Source organism: Aotus nancymaae, unplaced genomic scaffold, assembly GCF_030222135.1.
Source record: "Aotus nancymaae isolate 86718 unplaced genomic scaffold, 86718_ANA_hifiasm-v0.15.2.pri h1tg000049l, whole genome shotgun sequence".
Lineage (NCBI taxonomy): Eukaryota > Metazoa > Chordata > Mammalia > Primates > Aotidae > Aotus > Aotus nancymaae.
Genome location: NW_026988463.1, coordinates 28,687,124 through 28,714,657, shown reverse-complemented (window position 1 = coordinate 28,714,657; position 27,534 = coordinate 28,687,124). Strand labels below are relative to the sequence as shown.

At 36.9% G+C, this 27,534-nt stretch overlaps 1 protein-coding gene across 2 annotated transcripts in view; it reads right to left on the bottom strand.

Moving 5' to 3' along the window:
• Positions 1-184: 184 nt before the first annotated feature.
• The window catches only part of ZNF267 (zinc finger protein 267), a 53,542-nt gene continuing 26,192 nt past the window's right edge, over positions 185-27,534 (bottom strand). For both annotated transcript variants that reach the window (XM_064362695.1, XM_064362696.1), the window contains exon 4: positions 185-11,990. In XM_064362695.1, the coding sequence (XP_064218765.1) occupies positions 9,988-11,990 (2,003 nt within the window). In that variant the 3' untranslated portion in view covers positions 185-9,987. The remainder of the gene's footprint in view (positions 11,991-27,534) is intronic.

Genomic DNA, 27,534 nt, shown 5'->3' with positions numbered 1-27,534 from the left:
ATGTTGACAGCATACAGTTACATAATGGTTTCTATTATCCATTCTGTGCTAGTAAGTGGCACAGAGTAACAAGTTAGACAAAGAACCAAGATCCGATGGTATGCTGTCTTTGAGGGAAACATCTCACAAGCAATGATACCTGTAGGCTCAAAGAAAAGGGATGGAGAAAACTTGACCAAGCAAACAGAAAAAAGGCTGGGATTCTTATTTTAATTCCAGACAAAACAGACTTCAAATTAACAAAGATCAAAAAAGACAAAGAAGGACATTACGTAATAGTAAAGAACTCAATTAAACAAAAACACCTAACTATCCTAAATATATAGTCCCATATCACAGCAGTACCCAGGTTCATGTAGGAAATTCTTAGAGACCTGTGAAGAAACTTAGATAACCACACAATAGTGGGAGACTTCAACAACTAATTCAGAGTTATTAGATAGATCATTGAGGCAGAAAACTAACAAAAGTATTCAAAATCTGAACTCGCCACTTGACCAAATGAACCTAATAGACATCTATAGAACTCTCTTCCCCCAAACACCAGAATACACATTCTTCTCATCTGCACATGGCACACATATTCTAAGACTAACTGCACAATTACACATAAAATAATCCTCAGCAAATTTTTAACAAATCATACCAACCACACTCACAGACCACAGAGCAAGAAAAATAGAAATTAATACTAAGAAAATTGATCAAAACCATACAATTACTTGGAAATTAAACAACATGCTCCTTAATTACTTTTGGGTAAACAATGAAATTAAAGCAGAAATTACAAAATTCTTTGAAACTAATAAAGCCCCTGTAAGCTCAAGGCCACTCCTGTCCCCTGTGCCCAAGCTGTGCCATATTAAGGCCTCCAAGGCCCTGGAGAAGAAGATCTGCAGGTTCCAACCCACAGCCCTGAAGGTCATGACCATGGTGTGAGCAGTAGTGACTATCAGGAGTAGCCTGGTGCACACAGAGGCCCTTTCCAAGCAGTGTCCTGTGCATGTCTGGGTTTCAGTGTCATCTTGCCAAGTTGCTTTATCTTCTGAGGCCACTGTTTAAGGAGTCCTCTCAGATGGACTCTGCCCTGTTGAGTACGGCCGTGAGTCCCTGTTCCAGTGAAGACTTCCATCCAGAGCTCTGGTTTCAGATTCCAGCAGCCTCCCTGGCCGACCTAGCATCTCTTTTCAGCATCTCCCCAGGATGCTGCTTCCCGGCAGGTACCTCATTTCTGCATTGTCATCCTCCCATGTATAAATGAAGTATAAGATAGTCAGTAAGCAAATTTCAGATAATGAATTACATATAGAGTATCCAAATACTTATACTACAGAGTTAGTAGCTGTCTTTCTGTTTTTAGGATGTAACCGTGTGTCTAGTAGTTTTACCTGCTGAATCCATCAATGGCAGCATGAAATAATCATAGGATCTGAAAACATGATGCAAACCTGGGAGAAAAGCAAAAGAAGAAAAATCCGTAGAGGTCACATAGATTAGAATGAGTGTGGAGGAGAATTGGGTCCTATCTGATACCATACAAATCTCAGATTGCTCTGAGCAGTGACAGTTTGTCCTTGGGCTGAGGGTGAAGCCCCTGAGTACTCTCAGAGACAGATAATGCAGATCAAGTTCATCTTCCTTATTTTTACTTTCATCTTGGCTTGTTTATGATACTGTAAGCTTGAAAGCATCTATGCAATCATGGAAATGTTAGAAAAAACATCATCAAGTGAACCAGGAACTAAAAACTAATCAGAGAGTCCATGTGCTTAGATCATATGTCAGAAAAAGTTAAGGACTTCAAAGAAAGAAACAAGCCATTTCCAAAACCAATGTTATTTTGTATTATGGAATGTTATCTTAGACAAAAATAAAGTTTTACAAGATTTATTTCTTCAGTTTTATAATAATATCTACTGTTTAGTATTGTATTATAACCAAGCCCCTTGAGATTTCAGCACCCCAGCATTTTTAGTGCCTAAAATAATAAAATGTATAATTAAATCCTTGCTTGCTTGCACAAAAGCCAGCATCCCTTGTTTCTACAATAAAATTATAAATTGTTGAGGTACCATTCTCTGTCAAGCAGGAAGAGATAATTTTCTTTGTCAAGCAGGAGGGTCACTAAAACATTCTGCAGAAGAAATACATGCCTCGAAGGACATTGTTACCAGTTGTTGACACTGAGAAGTCTTGTTGGTCAAGTTATCTGAAACTTAAGAAATAGAGACTTTTCCTCTCAATTATCTGCATCAATTTTCCTCTTCAGTTATCTGAAACTGAAGAAATACAGATTTTTCCTCTCAACTCCCTTAAACTCCCCTTTCCTTATCTTCTAGATGAATAAATATCCCCTGATGCTTCTTCTTTTTTTCAGGTGGATTTGAGAAATTTTCTCTCCTACATTCTTACTTTGGCTCCATTGAATAAACATTTCTCTATCTCCAAGCACCAGTGACACTGTCTGGTATCAGCTGTGCATCAGGTACATGAGCCAGAATTTGGAATTCTACAATATCATTTTATGAATAATATTAATTGTTACTTGCATTCTTCTGACATATTTAAGTATAGCTATATATCACAAAATATCCCATGTTTTATTAGTATAACAATCAAAAGAATCATATTCCTCATCAATTTTACTGTATTTTATAAATAACATTGAAAAAGATATGTCTACTTATCAACAGCACAAAGCAATTATGAGAACTACAGATTACCTGGTTTGGTGAAGGAAAGTTTTTTTTCATTGAGTGGCAATAGTGGCAACCCAAGAAACACAGCTAGAAATATCAGAAAAGGGAATTGCCCTTCCTGGCTAGAACAGTTTTGTTAAATATTTGTGTAATATGCAAATGGCAAGATGAGAATTATGATACTTTAGATGCCATCAAAAAATTGAAATGCATCTACTATTTGATTTTTTTTGTTGTTTTATTCTTTTTCTTTTTTAAACTTTAAGTTCTGGGTGACATGTGCAAATCTTGCAGGACTGTTACACAGGTGTACGCATGCCATGTTTACAATAGCAAAGACCTGGAACCAACCCAAATGTCCATCAATGATAGACTGGATAAAGAAATGTGGCGCATATACGCCACAGAATACTATGCAGCCATAAAAAAGGATGAGTTCATGTCCTTTGCAGGGACGTGGATAAATCTGGAAACCATCATTCTCAGCAAACTGACACAAGAATGGAAAACCAAACACTGCATGTTCTCACTCATAAGTGAGTGTTGAACAATGAGAACACACAGACACAGGGAAGGGAACATCACACATTGGGGTCTGTTGAAGATGGGGGGCTAGGGGAGGGATAACAAGGGGTGGGGAGATTGGGGAGGGATAACATTGCGAGAAATATCTAATGTAGGTGATGGGGGGGTGGAGGCAGCAAACCACCATGGCATGTGTATACCTATTCTTTCATTATTATTTTTTTCTTTCATTATTTAACACAGTAAGATACATTGGAAATCATGGACGCTCACAATCTCAAGACATTTTATTCTCAGCTCATGTGAGAAAAACATGAGCCAGAGAAGTAACTGAAGGGTTAGGAGACAGAAAAACATTGGGCACAAATCCTGAACTACAAATAATCGGAAACTTTAAAAATCCTGTCTGCCAGTGCATGCTTTTGACCACAAAACCCAAAAAGATGAGCAAAACCTAACACTTTTTTCTTCCTAAAAGATTTAAAGGTCTTTTAATCTCCTATTTCTGTGTATCATAGTAACAAGATTATAGTAATATGAACATCAAATATTACATCAGGAATGAAATGGAGGGTATGTCCTCTGTGCTTAGGAACCCTGATTAAAATTAGTCAAGACCCATGTTCTCAGACACTCCAGTGTTCTCTCCTTGACTGTGGTCAAACTGTTTAGGAGACTCCCAAAAGAGGAATATGTTCTTGAGATTTCTTTCACAACATGGTGACTCATTTAGATAAACAAAATTCAGGAAAGTTTAACAGAATTTTAACATCTTTCTATGTAAGGTTTAATGTATAGTTATAATATTTTGATTAGATATGCTGGCCAATTTTTTGGAAAAGATATATTTAACATTCTAAACAAGGCAGGTTCTGGTGTCCCCGGAAGTGCTGGTTCCCCTTGAGCCATCCTCCTGCTTTATGGAGTCTATATTGATCTTATGGTACAAGACAGGTCTGCCCTGCATTTTCTGTAATCCTGACTGAAGGCTGCTCCTTTTTTATGAATCTCAGGGGGAGATAGATTCCCCTTATATGCAAATTCTGTGGGGAATCACACCTGTTCTGTATTCTTGGGTTTTACAGCAAGAAAAGTTGAAGAAGAGATTCCTCCCAGGAAGGCTGCTATAGAGCATTCTGAAGAGCCCCAGGTCCTGCATTCAAAATTTAGAGATGAAAATTTAGGTCCCCAGAGAGGCAGGGAAGTGGAAGAGGCCAACTCAATGCACAGGTACTTGTCTGGGCTTAAAGGCCCCATGTTCTCTGAATCAATTTCTGTTATAAAGTCTCCAGGTGCATTCAAAGACATGGCTGGAACTGATGATTGCCACTTTTTGAGTTTTTTTTATTACAAATCTTTTCTAACTGTGCCCCAGATGAAACTGCAGAATCCAAATGGGCAGTGAGATACTACGTTCAGATTTTGAGGGCAGGTAAGATCTTCACTGAACAATTGTGGCTTGGGGGAAGAAAGCCTGAGAAAAAATTTGATGGGTATTTGCCAAAGGCCCTTCTAGTAGGAAGCCTGGTGGTTACCTTTTATATTTGATCTTGTATTTCTGAACAGTCCTTGGGAAAATAATTAAAAGAAATTTGTCTCCCAATCTAGAATGCCTCTTTACAAAGGTAGAAGAGAGATAAAACTGTTTTATATAACTCAAAACAGAATGTGATGTGCATCAGAGGCAAACATAGTGTTTAAACGTCATAGTCTGGTTTGAGTTATAAAACATATGTGTTGTCAAGATTAATAATAATAGTCCTCAAGTAGGAAGATTTGACAGCACCAGCTGCCATAGGTTATCCCAAATTCACTTGGTAACCAGAAAGATGATCTAGGTTTGGTACTTGGCTTTATTAAATGGAAAAATAAACTTCTAATCTTTGTGACAGAAAATGGTTTTGCAACTTGGAGCTAAGTTCCTGATGAAATTAGGCTTCTATCTTACTGCAAAATTGTGAAATAGGGCACTATCTTTTTCATATTTAAATTTCAAATACATTGTTCCCAGGTCCTGGAGAAAAGCATTTCTGAGTTTGTTTTCTAAAGCTTTTTCTTTTTTTTTCAAAGAGTATCAAATCAGCCAGCTAAATGTCAGAAAGTTGCACGTTTTGGAGACTGATTTAGTTGAATAGGTGGGCTTCTTAACTTAGCTTGTTTCTTAGATTGCTGGCTTCAGGGTAGAGCCACTTAATAAAGCAAAGAAAGCATGCATGCAGTTTTTAGAGCTTAATATTTAAATATGTGCAAAGCAGGAACAGCTGGAAGGCATAACACTTAGATCCCCAAAAATCAAGAATCCCACTTTTACATTGAATTCTGGACTCCCAAAAGAAAGGAAATGCCAGAGGACTGGACAGTTCAATGATTCCACAGTGCACCTCAGTAGAGGGACATTTCTTTGAGGTTGGTGGGCAATCCTGTGCCAGTTAGCACACACTATGATGAGTCCATCCCACATGGGTGTCCTACCCCTCAATGAGGTGGGTGGGAATGTTTCTGTAGACTCTAGTTTCCAAACCATGCTTTTTCTATCCAATCACCCAAAGAAATAAGCAACTCTCTAGCGTGATAAACATTTACTGTAAGCAACTGCTGTCAGCCTCTAACACCATAGCTCTTACCAATGACTCACCAGCAATTACATGCACCTAGTCAAGTTCTCTCACAATATACAATGTAATCTCTGGTATCTCCCAATACAAAAAAAGGGCAGAGTGTTAGACCTCAGAGGAATCTGTCTGCTTACAACTCTGAGGGCCTCATGAGAAAAAGCAGGTTCCTTTTGAGAGGAACCTGCTTTTCTGTTTTCCTTAAGTGATTCTAGGCTAGAATTCTGTTAGCAATCTTTTCTTGGGGGGTCCCCCCATGTGGTATTTGGAGTGGCGACAGAAAGAAAAGACAGAAGTAAATGGAGAAACAGAATTCATTTGACTGATTGTTTTACAGAGAATCTTAAAATAATGCATATGAGTATGTACATAGACTAAATATCAGTTTTAATAAGTCAACGTTTGACTGTAGAGCTCTTTAACAATCCTTTTCTTAATTGTAATTACTATTCAAGTCATTATACTTTTGCTGCTAGCTGGACCTCTGTAGCCAAATGAGGAGCTGTTAAAACCTCAGTCGTTGCTCACCACCCTTCCTCACTGCAGTGTGATAGACAGCTCTCAGATAACAATCATGCTAAACCTGCCAGAAGTATCCCAACCAGTCACCCTATCTTGAATAAAGGCCAGGTAAAGCCAAACTTGTGGCTGGGCATGGTGGCTCATGCCTATAATCCCAGCACTTTGGGAGGTCAAGGTGGGCAGATCACCTGAGGTCAGGTGTTCAAGAACAGCCTGACCAACATGGGGAGAACCTGTCTCTACTAAAAATGCAAAAATTAGCCAGGTGGGGTGGTGGGTGCCTGTAATCCCAGCTACTCAGGAGGCTGAGGCAGAAGAATGACTTGAGCTGGGAGGCAGAGGTTGCAGTGAGCCAAGATCACACCATTGCATTCCAGTCTGGGCAACTGAGCAAGACTCTGTATCCAAAACAAAACAAACAAACAAAAAGCCAAACCTGCTGGATTACTTTCCAAGGGGGTTGGGCATTCTTGGTCCCAAGATATTTATGCTTGAGACACTGAGTTAATGATGTTAACCAACTAAATAAAACTCAGAACTTATAAAAATGTCACAGTATTTTAAGAACAAAAAGCATTGTTTTCCTTTAAAAATAATACTCATAAATTCTTGCTAAAATCAATAGTAACATAGAAAAGTAACACTACTAATAGCCTGTCACAAGCTGATTACAAGTCTCTGTAATAAAGTCCACTATTCTTCACCTATATAACCATTTGAAATGGGTGGACTTCTCCTCTTGCTTTCTGAGGAAGGCTTACTCTAACAGAGTAGCTTTCAATAAACTATCTCTTCTCACTGCAAGGCATTCTTCTTCTTGTTTTCTGAGGCTGCCCTACTCTGTAACTGAGTAATCTAATTAACTATTATAACTTTACTTTACTCTGCAACTCACCAAGAATTCTTTCCTGTGTGAGATTCAAGAAACCACTCTTGGGGTCTGGGACAAGATCATCACATCTATTCTAGAGACTCTGCCAGAACTTCAGTGAGGTGAAGTCCCAACCCAAGGAATGAGGTCCCAACCCAAATGACTCCACAGCACCAACTGGCTGACACAAACTCTACCTATGAATTTTTGACAAATAAATAAACCCATATGACCTTCACCTAGTTTAGAAACAGAACATTTTCATCACCTTTAAAAAATTCACGTGTATTTTGTCCCAGGAATCTTTTTTTCCTCAACCAGAGGCTATCAATGTGATTTATTTCACCATAGGTTTATTTTGCCTGAAATAATACAATACATAAATACACAAAACACAATTTTTTTTTTTTTGAGACGGAGTCTCACTCTATCATCCAGTGGCATGATATCTCACTTCAACCTCCACCTCCCAGGCTCAAGTGATTCTCCTGCCTCAGCCTCCTGAGTAGTTGGGATTACAGGCATGCACCTGTATCTATGCCTGGCTAATTTTTTGGATTTTTTTAGTAGAGATGGGGTTTCATCACGTTGGTCAGGCAGGTCTCAAACTCCTAATTTCATGATCCGCCTGCCTCAGCCTCCCAAAGTGCTGGGATTACAGGCATGAGCCACCATGCCCAACACAAAACACAATTTTATGTCTAGCATTTTTCATTTAGGAGTTCTATGAGATTCATCTGGGGTGTGACCTTTAGTTCTCTGTTTCTTCGAATGGCTGAGTTGTATTCTGTTATATGAGTGCTATACAATTAATTCAAACCACTACTTTAACCCAACACCTTTTGGTGAACTACTTACAAACTGGCTCTCAAATGAATGTAAAACATTTGTTGCTAAGTTGTGGCCTTTCAGTCTTACTTGCATTAATCTACTCATAACAAGATAGTCACTATGAGAAAACTATTCTCCAAATTACTGAAAGTTTAAGTCCTCCAAAAAAAGAAATATTAGGGAAGACATTTCACAGTTAGCCCATAGTATATTATTTTCATCTGTTGACCACAATCTTAGATAAGACAGAATAGTTTAACATTAGTGGCAGTACATTTCATTCATTGTACATCAGTGTTAAAACATTAAAAACCATCTGATTTTATTAAAAGAAATGTAAGTTCACCCATAGTCTAAGCAAAGCATTTTAAAATCCACTATATTCTTCCTGGTCAAAATACAGTTGCAAGTACTCAAGCAGCATTCCTTTTCCCCAATATACTAATCTTGCAGTTCTGTCTCTACATTTTTTTAAAGTGAGGCTAATTAGTGAATGTTGACAGGAACTATCTTCATACTTCCCTGATATAGGTGAAGATGTTATTTTCATCACATCATATACTCAACTCTTTCAGTGTCTTCTATCACATCAAATAATACTAAAGACACCTACTTTATTCTATTTTAAAGATATGTTAGTACTGTAACTCAGTGGTCTCTAACCTTTTTGGCACCAGGGACTGGTTTCATGGAAGACAATTTTTCTACAAACCGGCAAGGAGAGAGATGGTTTCGGTATGAAATATTCTATCTCAGATCATCAGGCATTAGTTGAAGTCTCCTACGGAGCACAAACCTAGATCCCTCACATGCACAGTTCACAATAGGGTTTGTGAAAATCTAATAACACTACTCATCTGAGAGGAGGCAGAGCTTAGGTGGTAATGCTCACTCACCCACCACTCACATTCTGCTGTGCTGCCCAGTTTCTAAAAGACCACACAGACCAGTACCAGTGTGCAGCCTGGGGAATGGGGACCCCTGGTTTAAATGAACTTTGTTTTCTTTTGTTTTGTTTTACTTACAGGGGAATTGGTGAAGTAATTTGTCTTAAAAATTCAGAATATCCCTCTTACTCTAATACAGAAAATGCTCGAAACACATATCATATTTTTACATCCATTACCACTTTATTCAAAAACAAAGAGCATATTTTTAAACTTTCTCTTCATGTGTTTTACACTTGGCATTAAACTTCCATGAAAAATGTGGATAATAATGATGTTCACCTACTGTAGAAGGATCTCACATTGTTCTGATGCAGAAAAAAAACCAGAACACATATTTTCACATGAACACCATGGATTAAGGAAAAGCAGCAATGGATTTGAGAGCTCAATTATATAAATAATATTTGCTTTCCAAAAACCTTGAATACTATAAATACAAATGAAGTATCCACAAAATGTACCTGTCAAAATATCAATGTTCTAGCGACTTTAAAACATATAAGCAAATAAATAATCTATTTTGCCTTTATTCTGTATAAAAAAATACTCTTATTTAGCATAAAGGCTGAAAATGTCTGTGCTTCAGTCCTTTCTTGAGTAAATTGACACATTTAGACTTCATTTTTTATTAAATACTTCCTCACATTTATCACATCTGCAAACTTTTTCTATGAACCCCTAGATGACTCATAAGTTTGATATCTTGAGTAAAACTTTTCACATTTTTATATCTATACTGTTTCTCTAGTATGGATTACCTTGAGTAAGGGTTAAGCATGGTTTAAATAATTTGCCACATTTTTGATATCTGTGTGGCTTTTTTCCAGTTTATATTCTCTGCTGTTGTCTAAGGCTTGAAAAACGGTTAAAGGTTATGCGCATTCTTAACCCTTGCAGGGTTTCACTCCCATATAAATTATCTGATGCACAATAAGACATAGGTAACAAGTAAAAAATTTGCCCCGTGTTTTACATTTTTAAAGTTTTTCTCTAGTATGACTTCTCTGATGTGCAGTGAGGTATGACCTAGAGTTAAAGGCTTTGCCACATTCTTCACATTTATAAGGTCTCTCTCCAGTATGACTTCTCTGATGTGTAGTGAGGTATGACCTATAATTAAAGGCTTTGCCACATTCTTCACATTTGTAGGGTCTCTCTCCAGTATGACTTCTCCGATGGGTAGTGAGGTATGACCTAGAGTTAAAGGCTTTGCCACATACCTCACATTTGTAGGGTCTCTCTCCAGTATGACTTCTCCGATGGGTAGTGAGGTATGACCTATAGTTAAAGGCTTTGCCACATTCTTCACATTTGTAGGGTCTCTGGCCAGTATGAATTCTCTGATGCTGAATAACATCTGAACTATAACTAAAGGCTTTGCCACATTCTTTACAGGTATAGGGTTTCTCTCCAGTATGAGTTCTCCGATGCGCAGTAAGACCTGAGGAGTCACTAAAAGATTTGCTACATGCTTTACATTTGTAAGGTTTTTCTCCAGTATGAGTTCTATGATGCCGAATAAGGTGTGAACTATAAGGAAAGGCTTTGCCACATTCTTTACATTTATAGGGTTTCTCTCCAGTATGAATTCTCTCATGCACAATAAGATTGGAGAAACAAGTAAAAGGTTTGGCACATACTTTACATTTGTAAAGATTTTCTCCAGTATGAATTTTCTGATGTTGAGTAAGGCATGAACTACGGCTAAAGACTTTGCCACATTCTTTACACTTAAAAGGCTTCTCTCCAGTATGAACTCTCTGATGCATAATAAGATTTGAAGAACGAGCATAAGATTTGCTACATACTTTACATTTGTAAAGTTTTTCTCCTGTATGAGTTGTCTGATGTTGAGTAAGGCATGAACTACGGTTAAAAGCTTTGCCACATTCCTTACATATATAAGGTTTCTCTCCAGTATGAATTCGCTTATGTTTAGTAAGGTATGAACTACAGCGAAAGGCTTTGCCACATTCTTTACATTTGTAGGGTTTCTCTCCAGTATGAATTCTCTGATGCACAATAAGACTGGAGGAACGAGTAAAAGATTTGCTACATGCTTTACATTTGTAGAGGTTTCCTCCAGTATGAATTTGCTGACGTTTAGTAAGGTATAAACTACAGTTAAGGTTAAAAACTTTGCCACATTCTTTCCATTTATAAGCTTTCTCTTCAGTAGGAATGATCTGATTTTGAGTAAGGTACAAACTATGGTGAAAGCTATCACCACATTTTTCATATTTGGATGGTTTCTCTTCGTTATGGATTACCTGCTTTCTAAGATTTGATGATTGACTAAGGTCTTTATATTTATTACATCTATGTGAGTCTTCTCTGATAGGGATGGTCTGATGTTGAATATGTTTTAATGACTGGGTACAAACTTCTACACATTTATCACATTTGTAAGACTCTTCTTGCTTCTCTTGCACATGCATACTCTGAAGAAAGACTTTCTCAAATTCTTTACATTTGTATTGTTTCTCTAGAAAATAATTTTCCTGATTATTTTTAGGGCTTGACCTTTGGTTCAAGATTTTATCAGAATTATTGCACTGATAATTTTTCTTTCCAATAAAAATATCTTGGTAACCATTTAGAGTAGAGGCCTGCCTAAAGAACACTGAAGGTTTATCATATATGTGATGTTTTCCCCAAATATCAATTTCCTGTTGTTGATTAAGCAATGATGAATGAGTAAAGATCTTCCTATATTGATCAAAGTTATAGCTTTTGGCACAAGAAGAAAGTATTTGTTGGTGAAACAAACTTTCAATAGAGGACTCATCAAATTGATTATATTTAAAAGTCTTTTCATCATAACACCCACAGTGCGCTTCACACTCCTCCCTTTTCCAACTTTTCCTTATATGTAAATTCTCAAGATCACAGCTCTCATGTCTCTTCAGTATCACTTTTTGGAATGATGCCTCTGTGCAGTGCTGTGTCAACAGGTCCTTGTTATAATGTGAAAATATATCTGAAAGATATAAAAATTTTAAGAATTCCAATTACTAGATTCAAGTACATATATTTTATAAATCTAATATACAAAATTATGCTAAGTTCATGAGATAAATAAGGTTTCTGACTTCAATACCTGGTTCCCACACATATCTCTTGACACATCTGGGGCCAAAGGGAACTTATCGCCCTGAGGAGACACAAACCTGGCTTGTTGCCACCTGCTGCTTGTAGACCCCTAAGGTCTTGAGTAAACTTAGGCGGTAGCCAAGTAGTAATTACACTAGGCCTTGGGTGAGACCCAGTGCTGTGCTCACTTTAGATCTAAATTACCACAGTCCCAGTGGTGGGGGCAAGAGGGAAGCTTGTGTCACCCTACCCCAGCTCCAGGTAGCACAGCAAAGAGAGAGAACTCAGTTTGTCTGGAAGAAATTAAAGGAAAAGAACAAGAGTCTCTGCTTGGTAATCCAGATAATTCATTCAGATTTTAACCAAGACCAACAACATGGTACCTCTATGAGTCTGCAAGAACTATGTTACTGAGTTTGAGGTCCAAGTACCTTCAAATTCCTAGAAAGCCTTCCCAACAAGGGTGGGCACTAAGCCCAGACTCTGAAGGCTACAATCAATGAATGCCCAGACACAGACAAACATGTACACATTAAAAAAACATGTACACATCCAGGAAAATGTGGCCTTGCCTAACAAACTGAATAAGAGACCAATCCTAAAGAAACAAAATAAGTTACTTTTCAGACAGATAATTCACAATAGTTGTGTTGAGGAAACAAATTAGAGATAACATGAAGAAGGAATTCAGATTCTATCAGATGAATTGAACAAACACTAAAATAAAAAGAATCAAGCAGGAATTGAAGTTTAAAAATGCAACTGGCATACTGAAGAATGCATCAAAGTCTCTTAATAGCAAAACTGATCGAGCAGAAGAAAAGATTATTGAGCTTGAACACAGGCAGTTTGAAAATATGTAGAGAAGACAAAAAAAAAAAAAAAGAATGAAGCATGCCTACAAGATCTAGAAAAAAGCCTGAGAAGGGAAAATCTAAAGGTTATTCACCTCAAAGAGAGAAAGAGATAGGTATAGAAAGTTTATTCAAGGAATATGATCAGAGAACTTCCCAAATCCACAGAAAGATATCAATATCCAAGTAAAATCAGGTTACAGAACACAAAGCATAGTGAACTCAAAGACGACTACCTCAAAACATATAATAATCAAACTCCCAAAAATTAAGAATAAAGGATCCCCAGAGAGATCCAAGATGGTTGATGATTAGCAGCTCGGGCACGTACCTCCCAGTGAAAGCGCAGAGAACGAGAGGACGCCACACTTTCAGACGAATATTGGTTGCTCACGGACCAGGAGATTCCCAGTGGAGGAGCTCCACGGGTCGCCAGGGCGACTCTTGTGGCCGGCGTGGCGGTTTTGCTGGCACCTTAGCACGCCAGTTCTTGGTGCGGAGTCTGGAGACTCCCGGGCAGAAAAGCACCATCAGTCTTAACACCGCTGTTTTGGCCGGCTCAGTGGATTGCTCAGATTTCGGCGCAGGGAATCAACAAGTTGGACGTCAGAGACCCAGTTAGAAAGTCGGTAATTATAAAGACGACAGATGGACAAATATATAATGAAGGGAAGAAACCAGCGTAAAAAGGTAGAGAATACTCAAAATCAGAATGCCTCTCCCTCTACAGGGGATTGCAATTCCTCATCAGTAACGGAACAAGGCTTAATGGATTACGAGTGTGTTCCAATGACAGAAGCAGGTTTCAAAACGTGGGTGATAAGAAACTTCTGTGAGTTGAAAGAACTTGTTCTGACCCAATGCAAGGAAACTAGGAACCTTGAAAAAAGGTTTGACGAGATGTTAACGAGAATGGACAATTTGGAGAAGAATATAAGTGAATTGATGGAGCTGAAAAACACAACACGAGAACTTCGCGAAGCATGCACAAGTTTAAACAGTCGAATTGATCAAGCAGAAGGAAGGATATCAGAAGTCGAGGACCAGCTCAGTGAAATGAAACGAGAAGACAAGAATGCAGAAAAAAGGATGAAAAGGAATGAGCAAAGTCTCCAGGAAATATGGGACTATGTGAAAAGACCTAATTTACGTTTGATAGGTGTACCTGAATGTGATGAAGAGAATGAATCCAAGTTGGAAAATACTCTTCAGGATATCATTCAGGAAAACTTTCCCAACTTAGCAAGGCAAGGTAATATTCAACTCCAGGTAATACAGAGAACACCACAAAGATATTCTTCAAGAAGACCAACCCCAAGGCACATAATCGCCAGATTTATTAGGGTTGAAATGAAGGAGAAAATACTAAGGGCAGCCAGAGAGAAAGGTCAGGTTACCCATAAAGGGAAACCTATCAGACTTACAGCAGATCTCTCAGCAGAAACCCTACAAGCCAGAAAAGAGTGGGGACCAATATTTAACATCCTTAAAGAAAAGAACTTTCAACCCAGAATTTCCTATCCAGCCAAACTAACCTTTATGAGCGAAGGAAAAATTAAATCTTTTGCAAACAAACAAGTACTTAGAGAGTTCACCACCACCAGGCCTGCTTTACAAGAGCTTCTGAAAGAAGCACTATACATATAAAGGAACAACCAATATCAGCCTTTCCAAAAATATATCAAAAAGCAAAGAACTTTAACACAATAAAAAATTTACATCAACTAATGGGCAAAACAGCCAGCTAGCATCAAACGCCGGTATTAAACTTATATATATTTTAATTGGATAAAAAGCCAAAACCCATCAGTATGCTGCATCCGGGCCCATCTTACATGCAACAATACACAAAGACTCAGAGAGAAGGAGGAAGATTTACCAATCAAACAGAGAGTAAAAATAAACAAATAAACAAAAAGCAGGAGATGCAATTCTCGCCTCTGATAAAGTAGACTTTAAAGCAACAAAGATCAAAAGAGGCGAGGAATGACATTACATAATGGCAAAAGGATCAATGCAGCAAGAAGAGCTAACGATTCTATAGATCAACGAGATAGAAAATTAACAAGGATATTCAGAACTTGAACTCAGACCCGGAACAAGTAAACTTAATAAACATTTATAGAACTCTCCACTTCAAATACACAAAACATACATTACCACCTCACACCTATTCCAAAGGTGACTATATAATTGGAAGTAAATCACTCCTCAGTAATCGCATAGCATTTCATAGGTTTAAATTAAATATTGGTTGGCTGTTTGTTTGTTATCTTCTTCCCTTATTCCTTCCTGACTACATCATTAAGTATAATTATCAGTATAAAAGAGGTTTTCAATACCCATTACTAAATTGCATTCTAGCCTGGGCAAGAAAGCAATACTCCCATTCTCTCTCCCTCTTTCTTTTCCTTCTCCCTCCTCCCCATTCTCTCTCTCTCTTTCTCTTCCTTTTTCCTCCTTCCTATTCTCTCTCTCTCTTTCTCTTTAAAAAAAAAAAAAAAAGAAATCACTAAGGGCAGGCCAGCACAGTGGCTCAGGCCCGTAATCCCAGAGAAAAAAAAAAAAAAGAAAAGAAAACTTAAATACAAACCTTGACACTTAAGCTGCCATACTTTCTTCGCATTTCCTTGTCCTCAAAAAAAAAAAAAAAAAAAAAAAAGAATAAAGGATCCTAAAAGCAGCAAGAGAAAAGAAACAGCATACAATGAAACTCTAGTTAATGTCTGGCAGCAAACTTTCAGTGGAAACCTTACAGGCCAGAAGAGAGTAGCATGACATATTTAAAGTGCTGAAGGAAGAAAGCTTTTACCCTAGAATAGTGTAACCAGTGAAAATATCCCGTAAGCATGAAGGAGAAAAAAAAACAACCTTCCCAGACAAACACTGAGGGATTTCATCAAAACCAGACCTGTCTTACAAATAATACTAAGGGGCATTCTCTTTCATCTGTAAGAAGAGAATGTTAACGAACAATATATAAGTCATCTGAAGGTACAAAACTCACTGGTAATAGCACAGAGAAAAACTGAATATAATATACTAATTGTGGTGTGTAAAATACTCAACTAGAAATACCCATTGATGAATCAATACAACTACAATAATGTTTCAAGACATAGACAGTACAATAAGACACAAAGAGAACCAACAAAGTTTAAAAATGGGGAAACAAAGTTAAAGGTAGAGTTTTTACTAGTTTTACTGTTGTTTATTTGTTCAGTCATCAGTTAAAAATAATAGGCTATAAAATAGTATTTGTAAACCTCATGGTAACCTCAAATTAAAAAAAAATACAACAGATAAACAATGCAATACAAAGCAAAAAATTATAGCATCAAGAAAAATCACATTCACTAAAATGACAGGAAGGACAAAAGAGAAGATACAAAACCAGAAAACAACAAAATGGCAGGAGTAAACACATACTTATCAATAATAACACTGAATGGAAGTGCACTAAGCACTCCAATTAAATAACACAGAATGAGCGAGAAAAAGAACAAGAAAGACCCAATGGTCTGCTACCTACAAGAAACATACTTCACCTGTAAACATACACAAAGACTGAAAATAAAGGAATGGAAAAATGTTTGATGCAATGGAAAAAAAAAAAAAAAAACAGGAGAAGCTATACTTAGACAAAATATATTTCAAGACAAAAACAGTAAGAAGACGGAAAGAAAGTCATTTTATGATGATAAAGGAATCAATTCAGCCAGAAAATATAACAATTTTAAATATATATGCACCCTACACTAAAGCACTGAGACATATATAGAGCAAATCATATTCAGCTAAAAAGAGAGGTTCCAATACAATAACAATTGAGACGTAACACACCACTTTCAGCATTGTACAGATCTTACAGACAGAAAATCATGAAAGAAACATCAGACTTAATCTGTACTATAAACCAAATATACCTAATAAATATTAACAAAACATTTTATCTAATGGCTACAGAACACAACATTTTAGGTTACAAAACAAGACTTAAAACATTCAGAAAAGTGAAATAATATCAAACATCTCTGCTCACAATGGAATATAACTAGAAATCAGTAACAAGAAGTTTGGAAACTATACAAACAAATAGAGATTAAACAGTGTGCCCCTGAATGAAAAGTGAATCAGTAAAGCAATTAAGAAGGAAACTGAAAAACTTCTTCCAACAAATAATGAAAAAAACCACATACCAAAACCTATGGGATATAGCAAAAGAAGTACTAAGAGAGAAATATATAGACAATGTGTTTATATCAAAAAAGAAAGAAAAAAATCAAATAACCTAAAGTTGCATCTTGAAATAACAGTAAAACAAACCAAAAATTATAATAATAAAGATCACAGCAGAAATAAATAAAATTGAAATTAAAAAATACAAAAGATCAATGAAATGAAAAGTTGATTTTTATAAGCAGATAATGTGTATAAACCTTTAGCTTGACTAAGAAAAAAAAAAGACCGAAATAAAATCAAAGATGAAAAAGGAGACACTATACCTGATACTGCAGAATTTCAAAAGATTATTAGTGGCTACTATTAACAACTATATGCCAATTAATTGGAAAATCCAGCAAAAATGGGTAAGTTCTTGGATATATACAACCTACCAAGATTAATCAAGGAAGAAATCCAAAACATGAACAGACCAATAACAAATAACAAGATCAAAGCCATAATAAAAAGTCTCCCAGCAAAGAAAAGTCCAGGACCTGATGGCTTCATCACTAAATTGTACCAAACACTTAAAGAACTCATACCAACCCTACTCAAAAACTCTTCCAAAACATAAGAGGAGGAAGGAATACTTCCAAACTCATTCTTTGAGGCCAGTATTACCATAATACCTAAATCAGAAAAAGATACATCAAAGGATGAAACCTATAGGCCAATATCTATAATAAATATTTATGTAAAAATAATCAACAAAATATTAGCAAATATAATTCAACAACACATTAAAAGATTGTCCATTATGACAAAGTGGGATTTATCCCAGGGATGCAAGAATGGTTCATCATATGCAATCAATCAATATGATACATCATATCAACAGAATGAAGGACAAAATCATAGATCATTTCAACTGCTGCTGAAAAGGTATTTAATAAAATTCAACATCCTTTGATGATTTTAAAAAAGCCCTCAAAAAGCTGGGTATAAAAGGAACATGCCTCAAAATAATAAAAACCATATAATGACAGATGCATAGCTAGCATCATATTGAATGGAGCAAAAAAAAAAAAAAAACCTAAAAGTCTTTTCTCAAAGGTCTGGAACATAACAAGGATGCCCACTTTCACCACTGTTATTCAACATAGTACTGGAAGTGCTAGCTAAAGCAGCAGGAACACAAGAGAAAAAACTAAATGGCATCCAAATTGGAAAGGAAGAAGTCAAATTATCCTTATCTGCAGATGGTATAGTCTTATATTTAGAAAAATCTAAAGACTCCACCAAAAATTATTAGAACAGATAAACAAAGTTGCTGGATATAAAATGAACATACAAACATCAGTAGCATTTCTACATGCCAACAGGGAACAATATGAAAAAGAGATCAGAAAGTAATTCCATTTACAATAGCCACAAATAAAATTAAATACCTAGACATTAATTTACCCAACTAAGTGAAAGACCTCTACAATGAAAACTATAAAAGATGAATGAAAGAAATTGAAAAGGGTGGATGGGTGCAGTGGCTCACACCTGTAATCCCAGCACTTTGGGAGACTGAGGCAGGCAGATCACTTGAGGTCAGGAGTTTGAAACCAGCCTAGCCAACATGGTGAAACCCCATCTCTATTAAAAATACAAAAACTACACCAAGCACAGTGACAATTGCCTATAGTACCAGCTACTCAGGAGGCTGTGACAGGACAATCACTTGAACCTGGGAGGCAGAGGTTGCAGTGAGCTGAGATTGCACCATGGCACTCCAGCCTTAGCAACACAGTGAGACTCCATCTCAAAAAAAAAAAAAAGAGGACACACACACACAAAAAAAAAAAAAAAAAAAAAATTCCATGTCAATGGACTGGAAGAATCAATATTATTAAAATATCCACACTACTCAAAACAGCCTACAGATTCAACGCAATCCCTATCAAACTACCAATGATATCCTTCAAAAAAACACAAAAAGCAATCCTAAAATATATATGGAACCACAAAAACTAAGACTAACAAAGCTATCCTAAGAAAAAAGAACAAAACTTAAGGATTCACATTACCAGACTTCAAATTACACTACAGAGGGGGACAACCAAAGATGGCCACTTAGGAGCAGCTCAGGATTGCAGCTCCCAGTGAAAGCGCAGAGGCTGCTGCAGGTGATCCCCAGGCAAGCAGGGCCTGGAGTGGACCTCAGCAGTCCTACAGCAGAGGGGCCAGACTGTTAGAAGGAAAAATAAGAAACAGAAATAACTTCATCATCAACAAACAGGACGTTCACTCAGAGACCCAATCAGAAAGTCAGTAACTACAAAGACGACAGGTGGATAAATCCACAAAGATGGGAAGAAACCAGCACAAAAAGGATGAAAACACCCGAAACCAGAACACCTCTCCTCCTACAAAAGATCACAACTCCTCACCAGCAAGGGAACAAGACTGGATGGAGAATGAGTGTGATGAAATGACAGAATCAGCCTTCAGAAAGTGGGTAATAAGAAACTTCCATGAGCTAAAAGAACATGTTCTAACCCAATGCAAAGAAACTAAGAACCTTGAAAAAAGATTTGATGAAATGCTAACGAGAATGGACAACTTAGAGAGGAATATAAGTGAATTGACGGAGCTGAAAAACACAACACGAGAACTTCGTGAAGCATGCAAAAGTTTCAACAGCCGAATTGACCAAGCAGAAGAAAGGATATCAGAGGTCGAAGATCAACTCAATGAAATAAAACGAGAAGGCAAGATTAGAGAAAACAGGGTAAAAAGGAATGAACAAAGTCAACAAGAAATATGGGACTATGTGAAAAGACCTAATCTACGTTTGATAGGTGTACCTGAATGTGATGAAGAGAATGAATCCAAGCTGGAAAATACTCTTCAGGATATTATCCAGGAAAACTTCCCCAACCTAGCAAAGCAGGCCAATATTGACGTCCAGGAAATACAGAGAACACCACAAAGATATTCCTCAAGAAGAGCAACCCCAAGGCACATAATCGTCAGATTCACCAAGGTTGAAATGAAGGAGAAAATGCTAAGGACAGCCAGAGAGAAAGGTCAGGTTACCCACAAAGGGAAGCCCATCAGACTCACAGCAGATCTCTCAGCGGAAACCCTACAAGCCAGAAGAGAGTGGGGGCCGATATTCAACATCCTTAAAGAAAAGAACTTTCAACCCAGAATTTCATATCCAGCCAAACTAAGCTTCATAAGTGAAGGAAAAATAAAATCCTTTGCAAACATGCAAGTACTCAGAGATTTCATCACCACTAGTCCTGCTTTACAAGAGCTCCTGAAAGAGGCACTACACATAGAAAAGAACAACCAATACCAGCCACTCCAAAAACATACCAAATGGTAAAGAGCATAAACACAATGAAGAATCTGCATCAACTAACAGGCAAAACAGCCAGCTAGCATCAAAATGGCAACATCAAATTCACACATAACAATATTAACCCTAAATGTAAATGGACTAAATGCCCTAATCAAAAGACACAGACTGGCAAATTGGATAAAAAGCCAAAACCCATCGGTGTGCTGTATCCAGGAAACACATCTCACATGCAAGGATACACAAAGGCTCAAAATAAAGGGATGGAAGAAGATTTACCAAGCAAATGGAGAGCAAAAAAAAAGCAGGAGTTGCAATTCTCATCTCTGATAAAATAGACTTTAAAGCAACAAAGATCAAAAGAGACAAAGAAGGACATTACATAATGGTAAAAGGATCAATGCAACAAGAAGAGCTAACGATCCTAAATATATATGCTCCTAATACAGGAGCACCCAGATACATACGGCAAGTTCTTAATGACTTACAAAGAGACTTAGACTCCCACACAATAATAGTGGCAGACTTTAACACCCCATTGACAATATTAGAAATATCAATGAAACAGAAAGTTAACAAGGATATCTAGGACTTGAATTCAGACCTGGACCAAGCAAACCTAATAGACATTTACAGAACTCTCCACCCCAAATCCACAGAATATACATTCTTCACAGCACCATATCACACCTACTCTAAAATTGACCACATAATTGGAAGTAAATCACTCCTCAGCAAATGCAAAAGAACGGAAACCATAACAAACAGTCTCTCAGACCACAGTGCAATCAAGTTAGAACTCAGAATTCAGAAACCAACCCAGAACCACACAGCTTCATGGAAAATGAACAACTTTCTCTTGAATGTTGACTGGATAAACAATGAAATGAAGGCAGAAATAAAGATGTTCTTCAAAACCAACGAGAATGAAGACACCACATACCAGAATCTCTGGGACACATTTAAAGCAGTCTCTAGAGGAAAATATATAGCAATAAGTGCCCACATGAGAAGAAAGGAGAGATCTAAAATTGACACCCTATCATCAAAATTGAAAGAGCTAGAGGAGCAAGATCAAAAAAACTCAAAACCTAGCAGAAGACAAGAAATAACTAAGATCAAAGCAGAATTGAAGGAGATAGAGACATGAAAAACCCTTCAAAAAATCAATAAATCCAGGAGCTGGTTTTTTGAAAAGATCAACAAAATAAACAGACCATTAGCCAGATTAATAAAAAAGAAAAGAGAGAATAACCAAATAGATGCAATAAAAAACGATAAAGGGGATATCACCACAGATGCCACAGAAATTCAAACCATCATCAGAGATTATTACAAACAACTCTATGCACATAAACTAGAAAACCTGGAAGAAATGGATAAATTCCTGGACACTTGCCTCCTCCCAAGCCTAAACCAGGAAGAAGTCAAAACCCTGAATAGACCAATAACAAGGTCTGAAGTCAAGGCAGCAATTAAGAGCCTACCACCCAAAAAAAGCCCACGTCCAGATGGGTTCACAGCTGAATTCTACCAGACATACAAAGAGGAGCTGGTACCATTTCTTCTGAAACTATTCCAAATAATCCAAAAAGAGGGAATCCTTCCCAAATCATTTTATGAGACCAACATCATCCTGATACCAAAACCCAGCAGAGACTCAACAAGAAAAGAAAACTACAGGCCAATATCCATGATGAACATAGATGCAAAAATCTTCAATAAAATACTGGCAAGCCGATTGCAACAGCACATCAAAAAGCTTATCCACCATGATCAAGTAGGATTCATCCCAGGGATGCAAGGCTGGTTCAACATATGCAAGTCTATAAACCTAATTCACCATATAAACAGAACCAAAGACAAAAACCACGATTATCTCGATGCAGAGAAGGCCTTCGACAAAACTCAACAGCCCTTTATGCTAAAAACCCTCAATAAACTAGGTATTGACAGAATGTATCTCAAAATAATAAAAGCTATTTACAACAAACCAACAGCCAATATCATACTGAATGGGCAAAAACTGGAAGCATTCCTTTTGAAATCTGGCACTAGACAAGGATGCCCTCTCTCACCACTCCTATTCAATATAGTACTGGAAGTTCTAGCCAGAGCAATCAGGCAAGAAAAATAAATAAAGGGTATTAAAATAGAAAAGGAGGAAGTCAAATTGTCTTTATTTGCAGATGACATGATTGTATATCTAGAAGACACCATTGTCTCAGCCCAAAATCTCCTGAAACTGATAAGCAACTTCAGCAAAGTCTCAGGATACAAAATCAATGTGCAAAAATCACAAGCATTCCTATATACCAATAACAGACTTAAAGAGAGCCAAATCAAGAATGAACTGCCATTCACAATTGCTACAAAGAGAATAAAATACCTAGGAATACAACTAACAAGGAATGTAAAGGACCTCTTCAAGGAGAACTACAAACAGTAGTAGCTCAATGAAATAAGAGAGGACACAAACAGATGGAAAAACATTCCATGTTCATGGTTAGGAAGAATCAATATCGTGAAAATGGCCATACTGCCCAAAGTAATTTACAGATTCAACGCTATCCCCATCAAGCTACCAATGACCTTCTTCACAGAACTGGAAAAAACCACCTTAAACTTCATATGGAACCAAAAGAGAGCCCGCATAGCCAAGTCAATTCTAAGCAAAAAGAACAAAGCGGGAGGCATCACACTACCTTACTTCAAACTATATGACAAGGCTACAGTAATCAAAACAGCATGGTACTGGTATCAAAACAGCATGGTACTGGTACCAAAACAGATATAGACCAATGGAACAGAACACAGGCCTCGGAGGCAACACAACATATCTACAACCATCCGATCTTTGACAAACCTGACAAAAACAAGCAATGGGGAAAGGATTCCCTGTTTAATAAGTGGTGTTGGGAAAACTGGCTAGCCATATGCAGAAAGCAGAAACTGGACCCCTTCCTGACACCTTACACTAAAATTAACTCCAGATGGATTAAAGACTTCAACATAAGACCTAACACCATAAAAACCCTAGAAGAAAATCTAGGCAAAACCATTCAGGACATAGGCGTAGGCAAGGACTTCATGACCAAAACACCAAAAGCATTGGCAACAAAAGCCAAAATAGACAAATGGGACCTAATCAAACTCCACAGCTTCTGCACGGCAAAAAAAACAGTCATTAGAGTGAATCGGCAACCAACAGAATGGAAAAAAATTTTTGCAGCTTACCCATCTGACAAAGGGCTGATATCCAGAATTTACAAAGAACTAAAACAGATTTACAAGAAAAAAACAAACAAGCCCATTCAAAAGTGGGTGAAGGATATGAACAGATACTTTACAAAAGAAGACATACATGAGGCCAACAAACATATGAAAAAATGCTCATCATAACTGGTCATTAGATAAATGCAAATCAAAACTACATTGAGATACCATCTCACACCAGTTAGAATGGCGATCATTAAAAAATCTGGAGACAACAGATGCTGGAGAGGATGTGGAGAAATACGAACACTTTTACACTGTTGGTGGGAGTGTAAGTTAGTTCAACCATTGTGGAAGACAGTGTGGTGATTCCTCAAGGACCTGGAAATAGAAATTCCATTTGACCCAGCAATCCCATTACTGGGTATATATTCAAAGGATTGTAAATCATTCTACTATAAGGACACATGGACATGAATGTTCATTGCAGCACTGTTTACAACAGCAAAGACCTGGAACCAACCCAAATGCCCATCGATGATAGACTGGACAGGGAAAATGTGGCACATACACACTATGGAATATTATGCAGCCATCAAAAATGATGAGTTCGCATCCTTTGTAGGGACATGGATGAACCTGGAAACCATCATTCTCAGCAAACTGACACAAGAACACAAAATCAAACACTGCATGTTCTCACTCATAGGTGGGTGTTGAACAATGAGAACACATGGACACAGGGAGGGGAGCGCTACACACTGGGGTCTGTTGGGGGGAAATAGGGGAGGGACAGTGCGGGGTGAGGAGTTGGGGAGAGATAGCATGGGGAGAAATGCCACATATAGGTGAAGGGGAGGAAGGCATCAAATCACACTGCCACATATGCACCTATCCAACAATCTTGCATGTTCTTCACATGTACCCCAAAACCTAAAATGCAATTAAAAAAATAGATATAATGATGAGAAAAAAAAACAAAAACAAAAAAACAAATTACACTACAGAGCTATAGTAACCAAAATGGCATGGTACTGGCATAAAAACAGACACAGAGATCAATGGAACAGAATAGAGAATCCAAAAAACAATTCCACACACCTTGAGTGGACTAATTTTCAACAAAGATGTTAAGAACATACACTAAAGAAAGGACAGTTTTTTCAATAACCGGTGCTTAAAAAAACTGGATATCCACATATATGAAGACAAATTATTCATTAAAAAAATACAGAAACTAGACCCCTGTCTCTCACCATATACAAAAATTATATCAGAATGTATTAAGGACTTAAATCTCAGACTTCAAACTATGAAACTACTACAAGAAAACATCAGGGAAATTCCCTAAGACACTGGTTTGGGTAAAAATGTCTTAAGTAATGTACTAAAGCACAGGCAACCAGAGCAAAAACAAACACATGTGATCATGTCAAGTTTAAAACCATCTGGACAACAAAAGAAATAATCAACAAACAGAAGAAACAACCCACAGAATGGGAGAAAATATTGACAAACTATCCATCTGACAAAGGATTAATAATCAGAATACGTAAGGTCCTCAAACAACTCTATAAGAAATAATCTAATAATGCAATCAAAAATGGGCAAAAGATTTGAAGGGATATTTCTTAAATTAAAAAAAAAAAAACAGGCTAGAGAACAGTGGCACAATCATAGCTCACTGCAGCCACAAAATTCTGAAGTTAACTGATTCGCCTGCCTCAGCTTCCTGAGTACCTAAAATTACAAGCATGTACCGTAACACCTAGTGTATTTACTATATTTTATAGACACAGAATCTCACTGTAATGCTCAGGCAGGTCTCAAACTCCCAGCCTCAAACAATCCTCTGACTTCAACCTCCAAAGTAGTTAGGATTACAGGCATGAGCCACATAATGGTCCAAAATATCTATACTAAAAATGCTCAATCAATTAAAGGAGAACAAGGAACTAAACTAAAAGAGAAAATGCACGATGAAAATAAACAGAAAGATTAAAACTATAAAAACACAAAATGTGGAAGTAAAAACTAAATTTAAAGATTCACTAGATGAGGTACACAGCAGACTTGATATAGCAGGCAAAAAAAATCCCCAGCGAGCTTGAAAACAGGTCATTTGAAATTGTAGAGTCAAGATGCAAACAGGATGAAAAAATGAAGGAAAAAAAACAGAGCCTAATAAACTTTTGGAATACTATCAAGTAGGCCAATATACTCATGAGAATTCCAGAATGAAAGAGAAGAGGCCAGGTGCAGCAGCTCGCACCTGTAATCCCAGCACTTTGGGAAGCCGAGGCGAGTGGATCACCTGAGGTCAGCAGTTTGAGACCAGCCTGACCAACACGGAGAAACTCCATCTCTACTAAAAAACACAAAATTAGCCAGGCGTGGTGGTGCATGCTTGTAATCCCACCTACTCAGGAGGCTGAGGCAGGAGAATCACTTGAACCTGGGAGGCAGAGGTTGCCGTGAGCCAAGATTGTGCTGTTACACTCCAGCCTGGACAACAGAGCAAAATTCTGTCTCAAAAAAAAAGAGAGAAAAGAGCAGAAAACTTATTTGAAGTAATAATGACTAAGAATTTTCCAAATTTGTTGGAGAAAATGGCCTAAGATGTAAACTTCAACTAACTCTAATTAGTAGCAACACAAAGAGAGTCCACTACATGGGACATTATAATCAGAAATTCAAAAGTTACAAAGAGAATCTTGAAGTTAGAAAGAAAAAGATGACTAGCCATGTACAAGTCCACTCTTATAAAATGATCAACAGATGTCTCAGCAAAAAAACTCACAAGCCAGAAGATGGTTGGATGATATATTGAAAGCGACAAAAAAATGACAACTACTTACTGTGAACACTACATCTGCCCAAACTGTACTTTAAAAATGAATTAGAAATAAAGAATTTTAAGTAAAAGCTAAATGAATTTATATCCATTAAACCTGTCATACAAGAAATACTAAAGGAGTCAGTCCTTTACACTGAAAAATAAAATGATGGTAGGGAGGAAAACAAAATCAAGTTTTCTGGTTAAGGTAATTACACATATAAAGTATTCTGTATTACTGTAATAATAGTATATAGAATACTTTTAATGCTACTATGTATTTGAAAAGACAAGCACTTAAAAATAACCATAAATCTGTGTTAATGGATCCACAGTACAAAAGGTTATAATTTGTGACATCAATAAAATACAATAAGGGGACATAAAGAGGCAGGGTTTTTGTATGCTATTAAAGTTATCAGGTTAATACAAATTTATTATCAGGTTATCATATATTAAAGTTAACAGTTTATAAATTTAAGATGTTTTGTGTAATGTCTATGGTAACCACAAAAATACCTATAGTAGAGACACACAAAAAAAATGAGAAAGGAGTCAAAACATGTCACTATAAAAAAATCAATAAAACACTAAAGAAGACAGCAAGAGGAAAACAGGAACAAAAACGCTACAAGAGCTAAAACAAAAAAAAAACAAAAAGCAATGTCATTCCCTTTAGGTAATTACTTTGTATATAAAAAAATTAAATCACTCACAACACAAAATTTGGCTTAATAAATTCAATAAACAAGATCCAACTCTATGCTTTCAATAAAAGGCCCACTTTAGATACAAAAACACACATGGGCTGAATGTGAAAGCATGGAAAAAAGAAATTAAATATAAAGTCAAATACTGACAGACAAAATACACATTTCATCAAAAACTGTCACAAAATACAAGAAAGGGCATTATATAAGAATAATAGTGTTTACTGACCAGAAAGCTGTAACAAGCATTAACATATATGCAACTAATGTCACAGCTCCCATATATACATAGCAAC